The sequence below is a fragment of the Protomyctophum bolini genome (genome assembly GCF_963924005.1).
Source record: "Protomyctophum bolini genome assembly, chromosome: 19".
Taxonomy (NCBI): domain Eukaryota; kingdom Metazoa; phylum Chordata; class Actinopteri; order Myctophiformes; family Myctophidae; genus Protomyctophum; species Protomyctophum bolini.
In genome coordinates, this window is record NC_137880.1 from 12,541,309 (window position 1) to 12,567,934 (window position 26,626).

The 26,626-nt window shown below is 43.7% G+C and overlaps 1 protein-coding gene across 1 annotated transcript; it reads right to left on the minus strand.

The window, feature by feature from the left end:
- Positions 1 to 3,191: 3,191 nt before the first annotated feature.
- LOC308333872 (grainyhead-like protein 1 homolog) lies at positions 3,192 to 26,297 on the minus strand. Its single transcript, XM_080790382.1, has 15 exons — positions 26,165 to 26,297; positions 23,781 to 23,973; positions 22,389 to 22,453; positions 21,635 to 22,001; positions 21,386 to 21,474; positions 19,759 to 19,906; positions 19,123 to 19,234; positions 18,248 to 18,342; positions 14,104 to 14,344; positions 12,253 to 12,383; positions 11,459 to 11,487; positions 10,986 to 11,062; positions 9,753 to 9,838; positions 8,872 to 8,936; positions 3,192 to 5,928 (listed from the first exon to the last, which is right to left on the minus strand). The coding sequence occupies exons 1-15, from the start codon at positions 26,182 to 26,184 to the stop codon at positions 5,808 to 5,810; spliced, it is 1,839 nt and encodes a 612-aa protein (XP_080646508.1). The 5' UTR covers positions 26,185 to 26,297; the 3' UTR covers positions 3,192 to 5,807.
- Between the last annotated feature and the right edge of the window lie 329 nt (positions 26,298 to 26,626).

A 26,626-nucleotide genomic window follows, 5' to 3' on the forward strand; every position in this document is an offset into this window, starting at 1 on the left:
ACTAATAAAGTCCTCGGCAAGATTTAAAACATTGCAGAATTAAACAGATGCACACACCAGTAGGCTATGTTGCAAAAGTTAGTAAATCATGCATTTATATAGTAATTGCAAATTGGCGCATTCATAAAAGCTAAAGCACTTCACAATGTGCATAACGCCTCGCCCATCCATTCACACACCATCCTGAGCAGTTAGGTGTTTAAGTCAATGATAATGGTGCTATAGCACTTTTATGCAAAGTGCTTTACATAGATTCTGCTGTGCATAACATTCAGTCACACACACACACACACACACACACACACACACACACACACACACACACACACACACACATACACAGATGGCGGAGGAAACCGCATGCAAGGCACCAACCTGCACATCGGGAGCAATTAGGGGGCTTGCTCAAGGACACTTCGGCACTAACTTTACGGAAAAAGCTTCTTTTTTTTTTGCTGATTTTGCCAAATGTTTGCATTGAATATGCTGGGATTGTGTGTTTTGCTCAAGGACACTTCAACACAGAGGCAGGTGGGGATCAAACCAGAGGCGGGAACGTTCCAATGAATTCCAAGCGTCCCCTCTACCTCATGACGTCCCGAACAGACATATTGATTTTGACCATAAACTTTGACCTCTTCAGCACAGAAGGTAATCATTTCGGAGACAGCCCTCCCGAAAGGTTTCATTATAATATGTCCATCCTTTCACAAGTTGGTCGATACGATGATTTAAAAAATCAACTACTGTAACTCAACTATACAGTTAAGCGATATTACACGAGTCAGTGTGCTTTACTGTGATTATTGGCACGCCATGTGACGCTTTGGCAGAGTTCCGCAAGCGTCACTGAAGTGATGACTATAATGAATTGATTTGTTTCCCTGCCATAAAATGGGAATGAATAATAACATAAAAAAAACATATTGTTATTTCAACCCTGCACTAGAGCAGAGGTTTTCAACTGATTGTGAATGAGGGGGACCACCACCCTGACTTAAGGCTCATACATAGTCTGGATTCTCGGTGGTGGGGTGACCACAGAACTACAACATGACGTCACGAGCCGCGGTGAAGAGTAAACCACCGCTACCGCTCCAGCCCTTCTCTCTGTTTTTACTCACCACCGCTCAACGTTAATTCAGCTCCGGTGGTCACCTCACCACCGAAAATCCAGACTATGAATAGGCCTTTAGAATCAACCTGGTGACCCCTGTTGTGTTGGGTGTGAATATGGGTTAAGATTCAGTGGGATGTGGATACATCCCACTGTTTCTCAACATTGACTACTAATAATAATGACTCAACCAGACAATCCGGTGCACTTCCCCCTCTTGAGATTCTAACTCCCAACTTGGACGACATGGACGGTCATTCAGTTCACACATTTCTCAACCAGTGGAAATAAAAGTTAAAAAAAAAATCAACAAATTACTAAATTACTAAATGCATAGTCAGGGACCACAAGCAGTACTTCCACTGACCACCAGTGGTCCACGGACCACCAGTCCTAGTGTCCTTATCTCGTGGCAAACATTCGCAGAAAATAGCCGATCAACAAGCTCACAACGCGTCGAGTGGATCGGGCTATTTCCGGGCAAAGATATTTCAGCGTAGAATGACAACCGGAGGGAATGTCCCAAAACCTATACAACAGCCTGGCCTGGGGGGGTGTCCCTGGAATGAAAACAGGTTGAGAATCTAGTGGATTCCAGAATTTCCAGGACCATGTGATGCATTGATGTGGGCAGGCTATAACCAGTTAACAGGCTGTTGGAAGAAATGAAATGGAGATGAGTGGGAAGTTTGCGAGGAGCCGTTACTTCACACAGGACTGAGTTGAACCCACACACACGTCAACAACAAGGACAGGAGCGCAGCAGAGAGAGACGATGCTAGTCCCTCCACAACGTTTTACCACAACCAGAGCTTTGCAACAATGCTGTATAGTGTGTAGACGAGGGGGTTCCCAAATATTTTCAGGTCGAGACACAGAAGGGAATTTTGGAGTCAGAGCCTCTTCTCCCCGACTTAATCTACTTTAGAATGACTTCAGAACCCCGTCAGCTGGTGTTGTTTTAATAAACAAACTGATCCAGTTGCTTCTCCTCGAGCCCCGCTGCTGGTTCTCATTGTGATCAGGGAGTAAATGAGAGCTCCTACTGAGACAGCGTATCTGCACAACCAGAGGTCTTGCAACATAACCAAACTTCCTGTTCAACTGTGCTCTCCTCTGAAACTAATTTCCTGTCACAGAAGACACCTGCCTGTCATCACGTCAATGCTTTAACCCCGACTACGCGCGCGCACACACACACACACACACACACACACACACACACACACACACACACACACACACACACACACACACACACACACACACAACCTGGGCACTTCAGGAGAACCTCAAATAAAATAAACTGGAGCCAGCCAATTGGACTCAAACGCCCTGTTTGACTCTGAGGAGGAGACCAAACACCAGGACGTGCAGACCAGTGGAGTGCCCCCGTTCATTTTATTATACCCTGCTGAGCACCGTCGAGCCCTTCTACCTTCTGCTGGCTGAAGCGTGCAGGAGACAGGACTAGAAGTTATCTTTACCCACACGTTTGTACTATACTTGTTGACAACAACAAAATATATTAGGACGGATATTTTTACCATTCTTTTGCCATTTTTTTTTTACCCTGGAACCTGAGTTACGTCGTCCGCCGGGGTCACACACACACACACACACACACACACACACACACACACACACACACACACACACACACACACATACACATACACACACACACACACACACACTACAAACAGCAGATCTACAAGCTCACAATGAGTTACAGTGCACCGCGTTGTGTGCTTGTACATCCATGCATCAGTATACAATCTGGCATAACTCCAACCCTAAACCTGACCTCTAAATGCCTAATCCTAACCCCACACTGAATTTGTAAACCGACCTTTTTTTTTAAATATCATTTGTCCATTTCTTAAATTCTACTATGCTTGTGTGGACATTTGACCCCCAAGTGCACACAGACGGCTCATTGTCTCCGCCTATTACCATGTTTTAGATCCGTTAGAACGAAACGTACGAAATTAACACTGGTGGTTGCCTCCAGTGACTGTGTGAACATATGTACCGGTGTGAATGAATGTAATGCACTTTGGGAAGATATTTGTAAACGCACCATTTATTTTATATTAATGTCACATGATCACATAAAAAACATCGACGTTCTCAGAAATATATATTAGATCGATCTCAAGAATACATTTGAACCAGTCAATCAAACACAATAAAATAATGAAACCATATCTTTGCCATACAAACACTCGTTATCTTCAACTGTGGAATATCTTATTTGACTCGACTGTGTCCCGTCTGTCTTTTATCATCTCTTAACTTTATATACTTGATTAAGCGTTATCAGCGATAAGAAAAGTTCACTGCCAACACATTCCAGACACATTTTCTAAAAGGCGACCATAAAACTCCCAATAAACACCTATAACCTCACGTGATACGTTTATACCTCATGTGGCATTAACCGTCATTATTCGCTTCATATCGTGCACATTAAGCTTTCTCTCCTCCTTAAATGTGCTTTCGCGCAAAAGTCAAAGTTGGTGTCGTGTAAAAAATAATACTGAAATGTGTGGTTTTGTACAGAACGAGGTAGACGTGTACCAAGGGTGACTGGTGGGTCCACACTTGGTTCTACACTGAATGTACTCTCGTTAGCGTGAAATGAACACGGAATATTTTACCATGTTCAGAAAAACATAACAAATGTTTTAAATTCACAAACAATTAGCAAATAAAAAACAAAATTCATTTATAAAGTAAAAAAAATAGTAAAATAAAATGCATTGTCTTTACACCATTTGTTGACCCTGAATCTATTCACTACTTTTATGTTAGTCATTGTCTGTCTCGCTGCAGGGGGACGGACAGACAGACAGACAGACCAACCCAGTGGATATCAGTTGGTCAGAGTCTGTCAGTTACTGTACAGTTGTGTAAACAGGTGACTAAGCCCGCTGTAGTAGGGCCCCTAAAGGTCAACATGTGTTCCTCTTTCAGGGGCCCCCCTCGCCTGACCGGAGGTCAGCTTTGGAGATAGACAGAGGCGCAGAGTTATGACTCTTGGGAGTCTGCGATGGCAGCGTCTTGGCTCCATAATCTTGATCCATAGCTGCTGCTGCTGCTACCAGCAACTGTTTGTTCAATTGAACCACTTAAACCCTAGAGTTAATTTGACCAGATTCCCATGGGCTCTACGCTAGGCCCGCCCTCCTGTCTTCCTTCTACACCCGCAGCTCCCAAACTGTGGGCTGGCGGGGCCGCCAGGCAACCACAAGCAGGACCCCGAAATCCTTGGCAAAACACCGCGATTTTAAGGATGATATATCATTTTAGAAAAGTGGGATTTATTCTTTAAAACCTCAAAACAATGCGTTATGAACTTATCATTGATGACTAGGAGCTTCAAGTGTACTATGCTGGTTCTGTTGATCCAAGCCATGTGTTCATCAGAAATGGGATTGTGTCGATCATTCAAACAAAAAAAACTCAAATGCTCCGAGAATGCATTGATTTGGCTGCCGACGCTATACGTGGTCAGATGGGTGGGCCGCGAATACTTTTGAGAATCCAAGCGGGCCTTGATCCAGAAAAGTCTGGGAAGCGCCGTTCTACACCAATATATCTTCGCTGGAATGAGCCAATCGACAAGCTCACAACGTTGCGACACGCTGCCAGCTCGTAGATCAGCTATTCCTGGCTGAACGCACACCCCAGAAGAGGGAGACGCTATAGGGTTCAAGTGGTTATGCCTCCGTCTGTCTTTATTGAGACAGATTGTTGGCACAACTGAGGGGGACACGGTGGACACACAGAGTCCCCCGCTGGGACAGATAAGAAACGGTTTATCTGGAGGGGCAACAGACGTCTGGAGGACCAACAGAAGGGCTACAGTCTCATCCTTGTGGCAGCCATTCCATGCCTCTTTTACACAAACCATGCCGTGCTAACATATTTAACCGGTTCTGGATTTGTTTCCAGATAAGGTTTTCAGAACCTAATTTGGGCCCTATAGCTCAGGAGGCAGTACCAAACCCTGAGGTCTGGAAACGTAGAACTTGTATTTTCTAAAATAGTGAACATACCAGATCTACAAGCTCACAATGCTTGTACACCGGCTATTTCTTACTTTATTTTAAGACGTGCGTTCGGGTTGGTCAGTTTATAAAGGGAGAAAAAAGCTTATGGAAGGTTCAGGGTCACCCATTCATAGTAGAAAAAAAGCCTCTAGAATCTAGATGTGCACAATCCTGAGTACGTGCGGCAGTGGTTCTCAACCTTTTCCCTGTCAAGGACCCCCCCCCCCTCCCAGAAAATATGTAAAACCTTGTGGATCTGCTATTTTTGAATAGCCTATAAATTATAAAATATGGATAAAGGGTTTAAAATAATTGCCACGCTGCATTAAAAAAAATAATCTCCCAACTTTGAGGACCACTGACGTAATGTAATGGAGTAATTATTACAAGTTGAACCAACAGCACACACATGGGTGCTGAGACAGGCACTAGGACAGTTGAGATGGAGACAGCGTAGGAGAGACAGACAGACAGCTGCTGAGAGTGGGAGACGGTGTGTAGGAGAGACAGACGGGCGTATAGGAAGGCCTGAGAGGATATTGACCGTGTGTCTGTCAAAGTGTCCTCCAGAGAAGACACTGACCTGCTTGCCTCGCTGTGTAAATGTTCAGTTCAGTGTGGGGTTGAGGAGGTCAGATCTCAGTGAGGGTGAGGAGTACCTGACCCCCCGCGCTCATCTCCTCCATGCTGATGAGGAAGGTGTCTTCGTTGGAGTAATGTCTGATCATGTTGTCGTCCATGTTCACCAACATCCTGCGAATAGAACGTATGCAGCTACATTAAAACCGGGACAGCACTCCGTATCAATCTCATTTTAGGTTTCCACCCGGCTAGTAGATGTACAAGCTCACTGGCAATGGGCTATATGCTATATACACGTCATTTTGGAAAGAACTTGGACCACTTCCCTACTTCCTTCACAGGTGTTACCGATGATATTAACGTCAGGGTGCTGCTATTGTGCATGTTGGCTTACTGGAAAGTGGAAACACTCTGCTACATCAGTGTAATTAAAAAGTTTGAGAAACACTGCATACTAAACAGAGCCTTAATTAGTATCATCGGTAACACCTGTGAAGGAAGTATACAGCAAAGCAGCCCTGAGGTTATTCTGTGTGCATAGAGCCCATTCCCACTTTTTCCCCTCCACACACACACACCTTGCGTCACCGGCCGCTACTTTTTTAAGTGAGGAGTTTCACCGGGAGGGCATAATGCGTGCGGAACGCGCTATGCCACCTAGTTCCTGAACAGACACCCTCGCCATCATGTAGGAGGTGATAACGACATACATCGGTATTTGTTGGACCATATTTATACAGTAGGTAGATGAAATTGAGATCGCTTCCAGAAGTTCCAGTCAAGCCATGTGACTGTAACGCTGCAGGCGTGACTTTCGTTCTTAGCCACCGAGTGATACAGAAAGGAACTACACAGGCACAGGAACTGTACAAAGACACTGTACTCATGGTATATATGGTTATTATACCATACCCATCAACCAATCAGATTGTGTGATTTGACAAACCCGTTTTATAATATAAGATAAGATGACATTATATTAAGCAAGGGGTAATGAACAGTGAGCCTGTGAACGAGCCATTATGGACAAAATGAACCCAGACATGGTGATTAGAGGCTGGCGCAAAGCAGAGGGGTCTTAATCACCCAGAAGGGCTTATAATGAATGATAATAATGGCTATTCATGGTAATGCCCATCAAAAGGAAATCCCATTTCCTGGGAAAGTGTACTTTCTTATGTTTTTTTAACGTAGGCTTATACAACAGCGGTGTGTACACTGGTGGCGCACACACAGAAAGGCCATTTTGTTCCATTGTATTATTGCATACAGAAAAGCAATATTTTTATTTTGTTTATTATACCGGCAATGCAAAAGCATCGTTAGGCCCACTCCGTTCTTAAAACTATTGATTTGATTTGCCTTTTGCACAAAACATGGATGTCATGCATGTTTTGTTCTTTATTTAACCTACAACATTGGCTTTGAAATGCTGACAGTTAAAATTAACGAATATTAACTTTGAGGGATCATTGACTTTGTTAACCACCCTAAATACTCATTGATGAGAACTTTGTCCTCTACTTATTTCCCCTCTACACCAAATAAAAATGTGCCAAATGTTTGCCTATTATGTCACGCCCAGAACAGAGACGCTATAGGGTTCATGTGGTTAATATGTCTAACATTGCATGGCTGTTACAGAAGGTTCGCAGGGCGCGCTGCATGCGCAACAGTAGCCTCTGAGCACAGAATGTAGAATCGGGTCTTTTTTAAATGCCAAACTACCCGCTTTCATAAATTCCATTTATTTATACAATGAAGAATTATAAATAACATATCACTTCCATGAGGCTGTTCCTTCTCAGCAGGCAGAACACACAACGTTAACTTTCATATAGGAGTCACAGGCTGCAGCAAAGTTCAAGCTGCATGTGATGTTTATGTCGATTAACACATGCACAGCCGGGTATTAATGAATTAACTTCTTCTTCCAAAACCGCCAGTGTTCCTTTCTGCGTCCGAGCATAGACATGGTAACGCCCCGCCTGCCTCTGATTGGCCTACCGACACTGACGGCCTTACCTCCGAGGTGGAAGATACATGCTGGATAGTCTGCCGCGAGGTTACTCCGTGGTGGGAAATAAATAAATAATACAAGTGCGATATAATACAAGAGAATGACGCGTGACAGTAACTTAACTTTTTGTAGAAGAGGCAAACTAATATTGTTTATGCCGTTGGCCTGTTTATTTGTATACATATGTAAACGTGAAACATTATTGTACTGTAATCTGTTATCTTTTTTAGAATAATAGTATTAGTTTACTATAATTAGATTAATACCTTGACCTTTATCTTTTTTAGTATAATAGTATTCGTTTATTATAATTAGATTAATACACGATAATCAACACTAACACTTTAATTTAGAACAGCCAAATCAAATCACAGCCTACATACGTGTTCAATCAATTATTCAATCAAAGCAAACGGCACAAACAACAATATTAGTTTGCCTGTTCTACAAAAGTTTAAGTTACTGTCGCGTGTTGCCATTCTCTTGTACTCCCACCACGGAGTACCCTCGCATCTCGGAGGACATGCAAGACGGGCAGTGACGGTAGGCCAATCAGAGGCAGGCAGGGCGTTACCATGTCTATGGTCGGACGTAGAATAGATACGCGTATTTTACCCGGAAAATACATTTTGTAACCACGATAACAGGTTCTTTAGTTATGGGCCGTTGAATAAAGCTAGTTTGGACCAAGAAATCGAGATAAATGCATTTTTCTCAATCTGATAACGGTCAGGTTGGGAACCTTGTTTCGTTTAATGTTGCTTGAAATATGACCAATGGGTTTTGACTGTAGCTGAAATGAGGACAGGTTTCCAGGATAGCTAGGATAGTGGCTTCTTCCTAGCTGATTAAATATTATTAAACAGGAAACATGCCATTATCTTTGTGTTTTAACTTATAACCACACAAACTAATGTCCCTATTCCGGGGCCGAAACATTTGGGGTGAAAATAGCAGATCTACAAGCTCATCTAGTTACACCAAAGAGGTTTTGTGTAGAGGGGGGAAAGAAGGGGACCAAGTAGTATAACTGACTCCAGTCAATAAAGAATATAGAATATAGTCAGAAGTGGTTAATAACAGTATATTCTTACCCGTTCTTACACCTCCTGTAGACTTTCCCGATTCTCTGTGATGGCAGCTCGAATTTTTCCGATACCTACAGAGACATATCAGTGTTACAGCAAGACTGCTGCACAAATTGAACAACAAAGCACTTGGCTATTAATAAAAAATGTCATAAACAAGATATTTAAAAAACCCATTGTCAACTAGAATGACATTCCTCAACCAAACTAAAATTTCTCTCTTCTGGAACAATTTGTGGGGCACCGATACGGCCCTCGGGACCTACTTTGGAACTGCCCCCCGCGCTAATGAATGACCACTTCCTGTCAGACGCAAACAGGAAACAGCCCTCACTTCCTGTGCCATGGGGTCACGGGGTCATGGGGTGGCATATAGACGGGAGCAGTTGAAGTTATTTTTACCCAGTGCATAACAGAGCCTACTTAGCCTGCTTAGTACTTACTTTGCTAGCAGAGCTTGATACTATAGTTGGCCGGTGACCTATTTATCAGACTAATAACACGAGTCACGACCACTTAAACCCTATGCTTAGTTCAGTGGTTCTCAAAGTGGGTCTCGGGGACCCCCAGGGGGTTCTTGGTTTCCAGGGGGTCCCCGGCTAAATGAGTTCATATAGAAGCCAAATCACCGTACATCGGAAACAAGCTCGGCTATTCGGAACATTTCCGAAACATTTTAACATGCATCGTCCCTGGCATAAAATATTTTCAGATGGGGGGTCCACGGACAAATACTAATTCATTCAGGGGTCCTTCCTTGACATGAAAATGTATGAGATCCAATGACTGAGTTGACTGGATTCCCAAGGGCTCTAGTCTGTACCAGTTTTACATCTACACCATATATTGTATCTTCCGCGAAAAATAGCAAGAAAAAGAAGACTCACGGCATCCAGCAGTCCACACAGAGTCGGTGACCTCAACATCAGAGCATCAAACACCTCGTCCTTCTCCTTGCGCACATACAGCAGAACTGGACAGACAGACAGACAGACAGACAGACAGACAGACAGACAGACAGACAGACAGACAGACAGACAGACAGACAGACAGACAGACAGACAGACAGACAGACAGACAGACAGACAGACATACAGACAGACAGACAGACAGACAGACAGACAGACAGACGGGTGAAGTTAGTAGTCTACTAATTTCTTTGTGTATCTTGTGATAAAAAACACAAATCAGTCAAGAAAGGCAGACAGAAAAACCAGAAAGCCCACAGACAGACAAACAATATACAGTACAATAGAAGACTTGATTGATTCTCAATTGCTTATTGGTTTTGCAAATGTTTGGTTTTCTTGGAAAGAGCTGTTCAGCTCAGGAGGAAACCGATACCAGAGATAAAGTGAGAGACAGACAAGAGGGAGCAAAGAGAGAACAAAAATGTAAAGAGAGAGGGACCATAGAGACAGATGGGGGGTGAGAAAAAACATTGCTACCATTTGTCCCACAGATTTTATACCAAGTCAATGCAAAACATTGAAATGCTGCTGTCATTTGTTTCACAACGGTTACCCCAAGCTGACCTTTCCCTATGTGGACCTATAAGCCCTCATATTCTTATGTTTGTTTTTAGCATGACTGATTTATTTTTAATAATATTTTTGAAATGAAAAGAATAAGGATCCATAAAAAAATCCCCCCAAAATATTAGGAGTGACAATATCAGTCACCAGAACCAAGGATGGGTGTTTTGGATGAATCCATCATGGAGTTTGAAGTTACAATGGGTTTGTATAGGAAGGGGGCGTGGCAGCTAAAATGAATATCAAATATCTAAATACTGAATCAAGCAACTTAAAAACAGTTTGGGGTGTTCACATGAGCCCGAGTAGATGATGAAATGACCCCAACTTTGTGAACCATTCTTTAGCCTCATGGTCACTGAACTATTAAGTATTGGGCCCGATCAACACAAGCCACACAATTTTCATACTAAAATGCAATGGGAGAGACTAATGAGGAGAAAATCAACTTCATTCCTGTAATCCCGAATTCCTCTAGCTGGCTGCACCTGCAGCACCAGTAAACAGAGGACGTGGCCTCTAGTGGCTCCAGTCGGGATGGTGCATCTTCCTATTCCTAAATGAACCATCTTTGGTCATCCTCACCTGTGTGTTGTTCTGTTCTGGACATCTTGGCGTCAGGAGCAGACTGTCCACTGGGCAGCGTCCTCTTCTGTCCCCCTCTGAGAAGACAGCACACACACACACACACACACACAGTCAAATTCTGATCCTTCATCTATACTCAAGTGGCCCGTGGACCACCAGTGGTCCTTGAGGGGGTTCCAGGTGGTCCCTGGTGTAAAATGAAACCTGCTAAACTCTTTGGAGCGTATTCTAAGTTTTGTGTCCGAGAGTCTAAATGTAATCAAATGGTGGTCCGTGGCTCAAATTGCTCAAATAAATAATGGAATGAAAACTTTTCAGGTCGCAACCCCCCAGCACTTAGCTGAGTATTACCCTTGGGATTCCGGTCAAGTTAAGTATAGGTGTTAAATTAGAGTCACTGTAATCACATCACAACACAATAACACTGCATCTACAATCACATCATAGTTCCAAAGTTCAACTATACACACCTGTACTCTGAGCCATCCGATGGACCAGTCTGTGGACAGACAGACAGACAAGCAGATATTAAAATAGGATAAATATACCCAGAAGATAACAGTCTCTCTTGACTGCTCATGTTATTAAATCGCACACATGACTGCATAGCTGTGTGTGTGTGTGTGTGTGTGTGTGTGTGTGTGTGTAACCACGTGCAGAGTAACTGACAGAATAATAATTAATAATTATTGTTTGCATTGGCAGAGACCGAGAGAGAGACACACACACAGAGAGAGAGAGAGAGAGAGAGAGAGAGAGAGAGAGAGAGAGAGGGAGGGAGGGAGGGAGGGAGGGAGAGAGAGGCGGGATGCCTATACACAAGGACACGCCAACCATGGAGGAGGTGAACCGAGGACATGTAGAGACAGACAGGCAGAGAGACGGGGTGTGTGAGGGACTGACCCAGAAACAGAAGAAAGAGAGAGAGACAGTTGGACCTAGAAGGAGAGAGAGAGAGAGAGAGAGAGAGAGAGAGAGAGAGAGAGAGTCTATTACACAAACATTCAAAGAGGAGGAGGAGAGGTGAAATAAGGACAGAGGGATGAGGAAGAGAGAGGGAGGGAGAGAGAGAGAGAGAGAGAGGGAGAGAGGGAGGGGAGATGTATAGAAAGAGAAAAAGTCTGTACAGAGTTCAGGGAAGGGGAGGTGAAACGAGGACACGGAGAGAGTGAGAGAGAGAGAGAGAGAGAGAGAGAGAGAGAGGCAGACAGACAGACAGTCAGACAAGCACACATATAGTTAGATGGACAGACAGCTATAGTACCTGTCTATGTGACGATAACGTTGATGATGATGATGACGAGTAATGTTTTTGTTCCGGGATGAAGAGGACCGGCTGGGAGTTCAACTCTCTGATTGGCTCGAACACTGTGACATCCAGATACCTGGCACTGGCTGACACACACACACACACACGCACACACACACACACGCACGCACACACGCACACACACGTCACACACACACGTTACCAAAACTGAAATTACAGCTCAACCGCCTTAAACTAGAAAAACAAAAGCCTGCTTCCAGTGGAGGATGAAGTCATGGAAAAGGGGAGGTTTGGATGGCTGCTGAACAACACACACACACACACACACACACACACACAGAGCAGCATTGTCCTAGTGCGCGCTCAGCCTTTACTGTATATCCCGTAATGGACAGGAGAGACACACCGCAGACACATCATCTTCCTCCTCGTCGAGCCAGATTCATCACTCGCTCGTACGGTGGCGTAGCGCGGCCGGAAATAGCCGTCATACAAGCGCGCACTTTGAGCTTGTATATCGACCATTTCTGGGCCGCATGATGCGAGCGGGAATTATTAGGGTTAGAAAAACATTGTTTTCTGCTCCATTTTCAAGAACGCCACAACCTCTCTTTTCGGTGAGTTTTGTCCACTGCCGGAACTCTTTCTTGTCTGTTTTCTTTTGTCTTTGACGTTAAAGTCAAGTCTATTTCTCTGTTTGTTCGCTGTAGCGCAAAGGACAAACCTCTTGTCCTGGAGCTGAGTTCAGTAATGACTGAGCTAAGTGTCACCGTCACGTCTTGTGATTTGGGCATCACATAAACCTGTGTGTTTTTCACCCAGACAATTATGTAAATAAATAATGTTGCTGATGTCTGAGGTGGGTGGGTCCTTGGATACCTACAGGATTCAAGGTGACATCATAGAAGGTAGGTTTGTTTTCCTGCTCACACCCCTGTTTTTTTCCTAAGAAGGCAAGTGTTTTGGTGAATTTTACCTGGTTTATATGATAAAGGGTCAAAACTAAACTCCATACTCCCACAATGGGACCATTGTCACATGTCCCAGGAATGGGACAACAAAGGAGAAGTTCCCAGCTCCTTTATACTTTTTAAGGAATATTTTTGAGGGGCGCTAGCCCCTCCTATGTCCAGCTTTGAGGGTTTGTGTAAACAAATGATGTATGGTGATAAGAGAGCACCTCACTTCACACAGGTGTGATTTTTTAAATATTACCCACATTTTTCATAGATTTTGCCTCAGTTTCTTTTTCTCGTTTTTGTGAAATTTGAGTACCTGTATTGTTGTAGAATTATACATATATTTACCTATAAGACCAGTAAGACGCGCAAACGCGGGAAGCGAACGCAGCTGAGACCCTGCAGATCATGTCTGTCTGTCTGTCTGTCTGTGTGTCTGTCCCGCTGTTACTGTATATGTGGACCTGGCCCCTTTTGTGCCCATATATGGAGCTGAGTGGACCTGGCCCCTTTTGTGCCCATATATGGAGCTGAGTGATTGCTGATGCAACACACTCCATATTTGGATAGCGGGACAGACACACAGACAGACACACAGACAGACATGATCTGCTAGGTCTCATAGTAAGTGCTCACTGTGTTCGCAATCACTGCGACAGCGCAACCAAACATTAAATGGATCTCTTTTCCACTAGTAGTCCCTCCCTAACATTTTAGTCTAGTTTTAATTTGTTGACGGAATTGTCAATAGAAGTTTTTGTTTTTGAAAAAAGGTAGTCGACCAACATTTTCCTCATAGTTTTAGTCGCCGAAATCAACACTGCCTGGTGTCATGGATATTTCCGTTTCGCTCCCACGATGCAACAGTTACGGCGAGAGCGCTGACCTGTGTTGGAGGCGTCCAGGGGGCCTTTGGGGCGGCGGCGGTTCTGCTTCCTCTCCTCGTCTCGGATCTTCCTCTCGGCTCCCTTGTCGCAGAACACCTTCACCTGGCTGGCCGCGCGGTGGACCCGCCTCTCCCCGCCGGCCCCACCCACGTAGCTGTCAATCTGCAGGACGAGGGGCAGACCCCGGACGCCCTTCTGGGGCGAGAAGTCCGTGCTCAGACAGTGGACAGACACAAAAACCTGCAAGGAGAGAGAGACAGAGAGAGAGAGAGAGAGAGAGAGAGAGAGAGAGAGAGAGAGAGAGAGAGAGAGTGAGAGAGAGAGAGACGCAAACAAACAAAGAGAGAGAGATAGTTCATTGAGTTGAGAGCAGAATGTGTAGACAGTGTATTAGAAAGTAGAGTGGGGAGGCAGAGCGAGGGAGGACAGTCTGTTCTCAGACAGTTCAGACACAAAGAACTGCAGAGAGGATGGAGAGAAAGGTGAAACAAGGACAGAGTGAGGCAGACAGAGAGAGAGACAGGTAGACATATTGACAGATATAGACAGACAGACATATTGACAGATGTGACAGACAGACAGACAGACATATTGACAGATATAGACAGACGGACATATTGACAGATATAGACAGACAGACATTGACAGATATTAAGAAAGATCTATAAATAGACGGACAGACATACTCAGACAGACAGTCAGAGACTGTATATATGGACATATATTAAGAAGGATAGATCGATAAACAGACAACGAGACAACTTGGTACCCTCACTGACATAAACACATATTTCAGAATTAAGTAGCCTACAAAAGACTGTAGCAGACAAATTCATCATAAGCTCATAAAGTGGTGAATAGATATTGATCTGCAGATATAATTCCCCTTAATAGGAAAGGAAAGGCAATGATAGTGACAACAGTTATGAAAGGTAACATAAGGACACCAAACCAAATGCAGTAAAACATCTCTCTCTCCCACACACACACACACACACACACACACACACACACACACACACACACACACACACAGACACACACAGACACACACACACTTTCAGCCAATCAACTTTTTCCGCGGCGGCCATGTTAGCCCCACGCTTGCGCTCCGACTGTTGCTAGGTAACTTTGGAATGTTGGGCATGTTGCCATGGTGATTGCGCTGAGAGGAGAGCATCCTACCTCTCATCACACACACACACACACACACACACACACACACGCACACGCACACGCACACGCACACGCACACGCACACACACACACACACACACACACACACACACACACACACACACACAGTGTTTACTAGTATTATATTACTAGAGTAGTAAAGCCGTCTATGCCAGTGGTTCTCAACATGTGGGTCGGGACTCCCCAGGTGACAGTAATGTAAATTTTTTAGGACTTTTAACTTTTAAGACCTTTTTAATAGCTAAAGAATTAAAGAAAAAAAAGGCAATAAATGAAAAATGAAATACCATTACTGCATCAAGGTAATCAACGAACATTACTATAAAAACTGGTCAAACATTGGCCATATTGTCAAATACTAATAATAAGAAAGACGTAAAAAATGTGAAAATATTTTCGCAATATTAATCTGTGGAACCGAGTCAAACTAAATGTAATGCCTCAACTCAAATCAGATTATTTTTGGGGATATATTTTGGGGTCTGTGGGTTCAGTGGTTCCCCACCTTTTCAGGTAGGCCCCACCTTTTCAGGTGGGGAACCACTGGTCTATGCCATGGGTTCCTAAAGTGGGGTCCGGGGACCCCCAGGGGTCCTTGAGAGAGTTCCAGGGGGTCCCCAGCTAAATGATAGTTAGGAAACAAATGGACCCGTATGGGTCTGTAACTCAGAGAGTGTACAAATGTACACTCAGAGTTAAATTAACATTGATTTTACAATATAAATTGGGGTCTCAGAGATAGAAATGCCATTAAATGGGGGGCCCGTAGACTAATGCAGGTCAAACTGGGGGTCCTTGAAATTAAACGGGTTGAGAATCACTGCTAGAGCCGTGAAAATCTTCTCTTATTGTCCCTGACTCCCTATCAAGCATACTAGGGCCTTTACTGTTCCTAATATATGTAAACGACATGACTTCAGCTTGTGACTGCAACTTGTTCCTGTTCGCAGACGACTCAGCACTGCTGGTCTCGGACAGGAACAAACTGCAGGTTGAAAAGACCCTCAGCTCTGAACTCGGTAGAATCTGCACCTGGCTCGCTGATAACAAACTATCCTTACACCTGGGAAAAACTGAATCCATTCTCTTCGGATCAAATAGTAATCTCAAAAAGGCAGATGGCTTCTTGGTTAGAGTTGGTGATGATATTATCACACGGAAGGATCAAATTACCTACCTAGGTTCCATCCTGGAGGCCAATCTTTCCGGTGATAAGATGGCCACCAACGTAATCAAAAAAGTCAATCAAAGAACAAGATTCCTCTACAGGATCTCCTCACTGGTCGACAAAAACACCTTGAAGACCTTAACAGGAGCCCTTGTACAAGGTTTCTTTGACTATGCATCCACCTCCTGGTACCACAGCACCTCAAAGGCCCTTAAAACAAGGCTCCAGACCTCCCAAAACAAACTGGTCAGGCTCCTACTTGGCCTCACCCCCCGAACCCACCTCACCCCTGCCCACTTTGACAGGCTGGGATGGCTTAGGGTCGACGACAGAGTACAGCATCTTGCAATGGGTCTGGTCCACAAGATTAGATACACCACCAAGATACCCATGTACCTGTCTAAATACTTCCTTAATGTAAACGAAGTCCACACCCACAACACCAGAGGGAGTGCAACAAACCATGTACAACCCAGATTCGGCACAAACAAGGGACTAAATTCTTTTCGCTCCTATGCGACCAAAATGTGGAACGCCCTACCAACAGTCATTAAGACATGTGAATCCCTTGGCTCCTTCAAAACTGCTCTCAAAGGGCACCTACGGATGGCTGCAATTCGAAACTGGCCTCTGTAAAAGCTGAATTTGTATCTGGATTGTACTATGTTTTTGTACTATGTTTTTGTATGGACGTGGTGTTGGGTGCCTGCACATATGCACACATGGCATCAACGCATGGTGTTGTGTGCAGGCGCCCTACACTCTGTCTTTGTACTATGGATTGTACTATGTTTTTGTATGGACGTGGTGTTGGGTGCCTGCACATATGCACACATGGCATCAACGCATGGTGTTGTGTGCAGGCGCCCTACACTCTGTCTTTCGTTTTCTTTTCTTTTATCCCCCTGTTCCCCTCACTGTATATATACTTTTTTTCCCTTTTCGCGTCCTATATGATGAATTCCTGTTCTGTTCTTTAACTACATAGAAGTGTCTATTTGTTTGTCTCTAAATGTTTTGATGAATTGAACAATGTGGACCCTGTTGTAAACAAGTGTAAGGCTTAATTGGGTCGTCCACTCACAGTTAACAGTCTTTGTATTGAGTTTGTGCTTGAAATGTACTGTAATTCTGCAAACTGTTAATAAAGATTTCAATCAATCAATCAATCAATCAATCATTATCTCTTCAAATGGGGGTCCGCCGGCTAATTAGTGTCAATTTGGGGCTCCTTGGCATGAAAATGTTTAATTGGGAACCACTGGTCTATGCCAGTGTTTCTCAACATCTGGTCCGGGGCTCACCAGGACTCTTTTGGGTGTGTAACTCTGAGAATGTACAAATGGATTTTTTAAATATATACTGTATATCTTTACCAGCACACTGCAGTGTACAGTTCTCACTTCTCAGTTTCAATTTCACACAGAGAGGACAAAACACTTCATCATCTTCTCAAAACACAAATCATAATCTTGACAAACTCATCCCATCTCCATCACTTGTGTTAAACGCTTATTGTCAAATTATCCATTCTCCATTGTGTATGCCCCCCCCAGCTGGACATGTTGTGTAACTACAGCTCCTGCTCTAACCTGCGAAATACTAGTACAATTACTGTTTCTCATTTTTGCTGGGAAGCAGTGGTGGAATGTAGCTCAGTACATTTACTTAAGTACTGTACATTTTTGACGTATCTGTACTTTACTTGAGTATCCGATGGACCAGTCAGTGGAATGACAGACAGACAAACAGACAGACAGGCAGGCAGACAATCTTACCCGTGCTTCGTTCCTAGAGTCCCAGGTAAAAGACACAGCGTTGTAGGCGATCTCCTTGATGTTGTCTATGGTGCTGAAACTCTCCTTGTAGTCGGCTGTGACAGAAACACAACAACAATCAACTAGTGCTTCAAGATTAATCAAAAAAAAGATTGCGAGACACCTATGTGATCTCAATTCTAAATTTGAGCCAGAATCGTGCAGCACTAGTTGGCTGTCCAATTCATTTTAGTCACTCTTATGTGTGAAAGAGAGACTTTAAGGGCAGATTCACACTATGGTCCCGGGTGCGCACTTGGGACCACTTGGCAGATGTTGTGGTACTAGTGTGAATGCTGCGTGCCGTTCCCAGGGAGCGGATCACACAACCGTTACCGGGGACCGCATGGGGAGGTGGTTTTGGGACCGATTGAAGTGCACTTGGATACGGATCACTGCAATATGAAAGCCATCCGTATTAAATGTGAATCATGGCCAGCAGGGACCAGGCAGTCATATTCGGGACCAGTTCGATTCATTCGGACTCAGAATCTGCACTTTGATGATGTCTGTTTAAAGCCACAGTAGTTGGCTATAGGTGCCACATGGAGTAATGTTCAGTAACTAGTAACTACAGACTAAAGACAATAAATATTTTCATGGAGAAAATGAGAATCGTGTGAAAATAATTTTCTCAATTCTTGTAAAGGAAATTCGAGATTCATATCTGAGCAACACTTGTGCAGCACTCACATCAAACATTATCACGACAAACAAATGATGATGAAGCACAATCTGGACTCCAGTAGTGTAACATATCGTCGCTTGACGCCAAGAGACGTCATGGCGTGATGAGTATAAATGGAATGTGTGAGTGTGAGACAGTGCGTCCTCACCTATATCTAAACAGCGTTGTTTGGCGGTGTGCTGTCTGCTTTGCCAGAACCTCCAGTGTTTTAGCTGCTCCTCTGTGAACTTCTCTTCCCCGAACACCAGCATCACCTCACTCTGTGACACACACACACACACACACACACACACACACAATAAGAAATACACATATAACTCCCACAACAGAATAAATGTGAAGCTGTTGTTTGTTTCCGGTTATGAGTAGCTCCGCCAACTCAGCGAATGACTAGCGTGGCTTGGGTAAATACTGGGAGCTGATGGTAGGCGTGGCGCTCCACCTCTCCCAGGTAGGTCTAATGCATTATGACGGCAATTGACACCTGCTGCGTTTTTGGTTGATACTAACAATAAGCTTCTCTGGCATGCAGTTGTTTATTCATATATATATATATATATATATAAAACTGTTGGCTGTCAGGTGGACACCATCGTAACTTTTCCGGAAACTGTGTTTCGGTGTACTGTCGATGTGTCCTTGAGCAAGACGCTGAAACCCTAATTGCTCCTGATGTGCAGGTTAGTTCCTTGCATGGTTTCCTCCGCCATGTGTGAATGGGTGAATGTAATGCACAATCTATGTAAAGCACACACACACACACACACACACACGCCCAACATACCCGCACTGTGTAGGAGGGATGGTGTGTCTCGGTGTTCAGGCCTCGGAGGGTGATGGGATAGAACTGTCCTTTGTTCAGGTAACTCATGGAACTTGAACCTTTTGGTTTCAGAGACTGAGGAGCCTCGACGATGTATTCAAACTGATGACTGAGAGAGAGAGAGAGAGAGAGAGAGAGAGAGAGAGAGAGAGAGAGAGAGAGCGAGAGAGAGAGATGTTAATATTTATCAATTTATCAATATGATAACCCCAGGGTTTTCAACAGGTGCTCTGTGGACCACTGGTGGTCCATGAAGGTATTGCATGTGGTCCCTGACCACGCATTTAGTAATGTAGCAAAGTGAAGATTTTGTATTTCCTTCCACGGAACAGTGCACTAAACTTTTGTGCACTGTTCCATGCAAGTGTTAACCTGACGCTGCCAGATCCAAAAAGCTTGCTACACAAATTTGTTTCACAGCTTATTTGGATCTGGGATCGCGGAAGCAAATTCGATGACGGGGCTGTTCCTTTTTTTTCAAGATACATTGTAGATGATTGGATGGGAGCGTCTGTCTATCACCGTGTGGGCGTGCAAACACAACCAATCATATCGACGTGTCTATATACCGTCACATCCGCATCCCGCCTTTAGCTCACGCTGATTGGTTCGGTACGAAGCAGATCTGACTCAGGGCTCAACTCCGTCAGAGATCCCAGATGAGTGTTGTGTTGGGGAATATGTTTCCGCAATACCGCCCTCATCTGGCAGCGTCAGGTTATGCAAGTGTATGGGTGAGTGTACCAGCGTGCCTGATTGAGTCATCATTATTAGGAAATGATTGTGCCTCTGCTGAGCTCTGCTCCATCAGCATTCAGCACTGGATCAGCTGTATCAGTTAAAAATATATTTTGGCTCTGGACCACTGTCACCACTCATATATTTCAGTTAAATAACGCCTGGGCTTGATATAATTTGTTGTACGTAGTATCGTGCAATGAATTAAATCAAGCCCTTAACAGTCATGACTTAATTTAAATATTTTTATTAGCTATCAATTCAAATATTTTCTTACATTTGATGGACTTTTGAGATACTGTATCATTTAAACATATTTTTAATACATTTTATTTATTTATATCTTAAAAGAACATTTTCCCATGGACAACTTGCAGCTGCAGGCCTACTATGCCATGGACCACTAGAAGTCCGTAGGCCATTGGTTGAGAAACATTGGTACATGGGATGCATTGCATAGCAAGTGTTAGGAAAGCACTAATCTTGATTGAGCCCATATGCCATCCCAACACAACAGTGGTCCCCAGGTTGATTCTTAGTCAGGGTGGTGGTCCCTGGTTCACAATCAGTTGAAACCCCCTGGTTTAACCACTTACGTTTAACTAACCCTCTATGCAGAAATTGCACATCTACAAGCGTTCTGATGCGTTGTGTTGTGAGCTTGTAGACCTGCGATTTTTGTGTTTTGGGGGGGATTGAAAAGCTATTTACAGGGGTGACCTGTTTGAGTACAGTTTGAGAACTACTGTACTAGGGCTGTCCCGTTCAAAACATGGCGTCGGACAGACACTCTCAACTAAGTGTTTAGAGAAGAGGTTACAGAGTATGACTTTAACTTGAGTGTCGTTACCTGCTTCCAGAGCTGGGTGAGGACATGTAGGCCTCAGGGGTGATGGAGGACAGACGGAGCTGGATGTTGTCCTCGGACAGGGACAGGATCTGGGTGAGACAAAGGACTCGGTGAGACTGGGCGAGACAGAAACCTTGTATCTCCAACATACGTTTTGATGTATTGAGATAATGTTTCAAATGGTGGTCCGTGGCCTAATACATATCAAACTGGGGGGTCCTTGAAATGGAATCACTGTGCTAAACACACCTGGCCGGGTGTGTCCTTGTACGTCTCTGTGTATGTGGAGTCGGGCGTCAGGGCCTTGGTCCCGGGGCTGTATGGGTCGCGGTGGCCTTCGGCCCGTATATACCGCGGGCCCTCAGACAGGGAGCTGCTGTGGTGGGAGGGCCCGGCGTCAGGGTCCTCCAGCACTGTGAAGGAGGAGGAGGAGGGGTGCAGGGGAACCTCCAGACTGCTGGCGGAGTAGCCAGACAAGGACACGAGGGACTGCGTGTAAGAGGGACATTCCTGCTCTCTCTTGTCGCCGCCCTGAACAGTCACCGTGTGCAGAGGGACGTTTCTCAGAGGAGTGATGGTCAGCAGGGACTCTTGGTAACCAGGAAGCAGGAAGTTACTGTGGAGAGACAGAGGCCGACGGACGGTTGTTAACACGCGTCTACTGACATGTTTAATGAATATGGATGCTAGACAGACAGATAAATGCCTCATTTATGTTCTGTGTACATCAGCATCGCAGACCAAAAATATCTATAAGCTTATAGATTGACTACTTAACAAATTAGTCATTAGATGATGTTGTACGACAAAGTTTGAATAAGCCTGACTACTAAGACAGACAGGGCATTAGATGTAAGAGATACATCTCCCATTACAGAGTGAGTTGGATTAATGGAATCAAAACAATATTCAAAATATGTTTCCATTTGAATTTTACTTGTACATGACCCATTACTTCCACAGAAACAGTAGAATCATGGAAAGAAAAATCAGAGACTATTACCTTTTGTTGGGATCAACATCCACAGGTTCTGTCTTGATGTGTCCTCCAGCCTTCTTCTGAGAAATCTGAACAGAAAAGAGATGGTTTATCTCATCTAGAGTTAGTCGAACTAATCCATTATTAAATGATGTATTTATTTAGGACAGAGGGCCATGGGTACATTTTGTTACATTTGTACACTATCAGAGTTAAATGATGGATATAATATCCATCCACCACGTACGTCTGTACGCCTGTAATGCACGTAACTCTAGAACCGTTCGCCCCACCGACTTCGACAAATTCGACACACACGTTCCACACCCCCACAGGGAGTGCAGTGCCCGGTGTTGATTCCGTCGGACCCACGGTTGTCCAAAACCACCACAAAAGGCCTCTGCCCAGGATCCATATATGGAGCTGGCCTGTTCTGACATCACAACACTCCATATTTGGGCATGCCTGACACAGAACTCCATATAAAAGGACACAGAGAGACAGATACGGATATCTCCATATATGGGCATAAAAAGGACACAGACAGATTGGTGGAACTTGGTCCAACTTCATTACCGACTCGGTGCTCTACAGCCGGGCACCGGTCTAGTTGTATATAAATGGTGTTCATACACTACTTATGGCTTGAAAGCAATACTCTCCACAGGGGGCTCATAATTGGCAGGGATATTTAACCTTTCTTTGAGGTGGACATTCTGCTATTCTCTGTGTGGAGCACAGAGGCTATGATGACAAGGACCTCCTGAATGTAATCCCTGACACTGACATTAATGTGCTCATCCGGAGCATTTTGAATTGTTACTGTCACTGTCAACTCGTTTATCTTTATGTTTGGTTTATTCTGTAATGTCTGTGAAATCATTGGTTATTGCTTGGATGTTTTATTTTATTTTTTCAATTTATTATAAATTATTTAGTATCAAAGGCAGAGCCATGGATCGCTCAGGCTAATCCGGCCCTGTAGGAAAGGTTACCAGTATGAAAGGTAAAGTAACAAAGTACATTTACTCAAGTACTGTACTTCTACATCTCCTCCACTACATCTCAGAGGCAAATATTGTACTTTTACTCCACTACAATTCTTTGAATACTTTAGTTACTTGGCAGATATAAATTATTAATTATATTATAAAACACACATTAACCACTTTTGCCCTATTTTATACATACTGGTAGGCTATAGCTGATCCACAAGGTCACAAGCTTGTGGGCTTGTAGATATGCTATTTTCAAACATTTTACAAGTATATGTTGATTGATGCCAAATTTGCCAATACATTTGTACTTTTACTCACGTAACGTTTAAAACAAAGGCCTTTCACTTGCAACAGTTTCTACATTGCGGCGTTGCTCCAGAACTTTAGGTAAAACATCCGAGTACTTCTTCCACCATACCTTGTTGTTGTAGTAGTCGTAGAAGTACTGTGGGTTGGACCCGTCCTCTCCGTTGATGCTGAGCATGGCCTTAGAGGCTGCCGTCAGAGGGTTCTCCTCCAGATACAGCCTCCAGGACTCCTCATCCTCCTCGTACCTGGGACCCGAGGCCACGTACGACTGCTCTGCTGCATGGACCACCTGGCCCCTCTTACTGAGAGAGAGAGAGAGAGAGAGAACTTTACATTTTTCTACATTTCATTTGTGTACTCATCTCATTCAGTTGTGAATCGACAGATATGACCCTGCAAATAATCGGAGATCGGATATCGGTCATAATTTCCCTTATTTTATATTACAATCATGTCCAAGCAGAGCGCAAGCAGAGCACAAGCAGAGCGTGCAAGTATTGTGGTCGTGCTGGTACGAATGTACGTATGCTCGGAGGTATATATACTGACGTTGATGGTGACGTAATTAGGATATGTTTCAGTGTACGGTGAATTAAAGGTAATGTCTGTATGTATGTAATCTGAAACCTATCTTTATTTATTTAAGTCACCATCAAAAGCCAGTTATAACCCGGCATTGATACATATCTTAATTACGTCACCATCAACAACAGTATATATTATATACCTCCAAGTAATACGCATAAAAAAGCCAGCCGACCACAGTATAGTACTTTCAACTTACTGTACATACATGTATACATACATACGTTTCCTGTTACCCAACCAATATTGAAACATATCGTAATTACGTCACCATTGACAGCCAGTTATAACCCAACTTCAGTATTTATTTTCAATGTTTTACAGAGAGGCTGAGATATGGCTGAGGTTTGTAGCGGTCTGCTTGCGTACTAGTAGGGCATTTATTAACTACTTGTGTGCAACGCGCAAACTTATTATAATTATTATTTATTAAGATGTAACAACAATGAACCACAAACTTGAAAGTTAAACCTCATCACGATATACTCTTTATGATATCAAAATTAAACCCAGTCTTCTCTCAGTTTCAGTGCTCAGACACTGCATATGGCAGTGTGGCTGGGCAGAGAGTGCTTGTAAATGCAGATGTTCCTGTAGAACAGGTCCATTCAACCTGCTCAGCTGTCTGACTTCAGGAATGTGACTGAGTGAGAAAAAACAAACTGCACCGATTCAATGAAAATATTAGTTAACATTTGTGACCAGCCGGGAGAGGGTGGAGGAGACTGGAGCGAGAAAAAACAGCCTTCTGTGCAAAAAAACAAAACAGACAATGGCTTTTCTCATGTGTCATTGTCACGGCAGGAGGGAAGTAGGAGAAAGCATATAGCTACTTCATCATTACTCAACAGAGAAAGGGTTTCTCTTACTTTCTCCTGAGTTTCACATCAAGTTCAGCAGTGTCACACCAAATCTACAATACTACTGTAGATTGGTGGACGTTAAAAAGCTGTGTAATCTTATACACGGGGCAAACTGACCCATACTACTGTATATTGGTCAGTTATATATAAGTTCGCAAATCAATTCTCCTATGGGTGACCCTGGCACATCTTTTAAAATAGGGGGGTCCCGGTCCTCGTTGGGGGACCCTTCATATGAAATGGTTTGAAAACCACTGGCTAATTTCACCACCCATGCATTCACCAAGCTCAAACACTTGAACCCCAGCATCCATATTCTGGAGAGAACATTTTTAGACAACACTCACAATGCATAGCAATGCAGTTCTCCTTGTGAGCTTGTAGATCAGCTAGTTTTGGCGAGAGAGAAACGCAGCAGAACCAACTCAGGTCCAACTGACTGAAGTCTAGAGGAGTTTAAAATCCAGTTTCTGTTTAGTTTTTTTTAGGTAGGATATTCTTTAGACAGTATTTCCAATTTGCAATACTTCCACTCCACTATAGGCCTACATCTCAGAGGCAATATTGTACTTTTACTCCAATACAATTATTTGAAAACTTACCAATTACTTTAAATTATTATATTATAAAAACTTTAGGAATATATTAGCCCCCTATGCTGTTTGAAAATAGTACCTTAAGTATATTTTGATGAGACTTTGATGAGCACCTTTACTCAAGTAACGTTTAGAACAAAGGCCTACAGGTACTTGTTTAAGTAAGAGTATTTCTACATTGTGATATTGCTACTTTTTTGGGAAAATATCTCAGTAGTCTACAAGCTTCTTCCACCACTGCTTTCTTTGAATGGCTGCAGACTGCAGTAGCAATAACCTACGCACGCACTGCAGGATGTCCAACAACTACTGTACAGCTAGTCAATCCAGACCAGATCAAAACTGCATTCCAAAAGCATCTCACATGTGTGTAGTCAACACACCTGAAACAGGTTTCTTCATTTTTTTCCCATACAGACAAACAGTTGGACCAAGTTGTAGCAACTCACCTGTCACATTCCTCTGACATTTTGACTCGGTCTGAACCGGACTTTCTAGTTGGAAGCGTAAAAATCCGACCCGTCCAGCTCGATGCAGGCAGGTTCAGTTCTGTGTGACGTTCAGTTCAGTAGCCTCCTTCACTTTTGACGTTGTTTTTACCTGAGCAGGTGAGCTGGCGAGGCAGAGACGTGTGGGCGGGGCTTAGTTTCAATGCAACTTGCAAGAGTCCTACTACAGCCAGAGTCTCTTATTAACATAATAACGATTTCTGGGTGTTGCTAGCCTGGCTGAAACTCGAAGGGTAGCCTATTCTTTTTTTGACTGGAAGTTCTTTCTCTGTCAACTTAGCATACCGATTGGCAACGGTATAGCCTACAGTATAGTTTCTTCTGATACATAATAATTATAGCCTTTAATAGCGATATTTCGCCAAGTCGGCCTTTACGAGATGTGTAGCTGTAGAGTAGAGT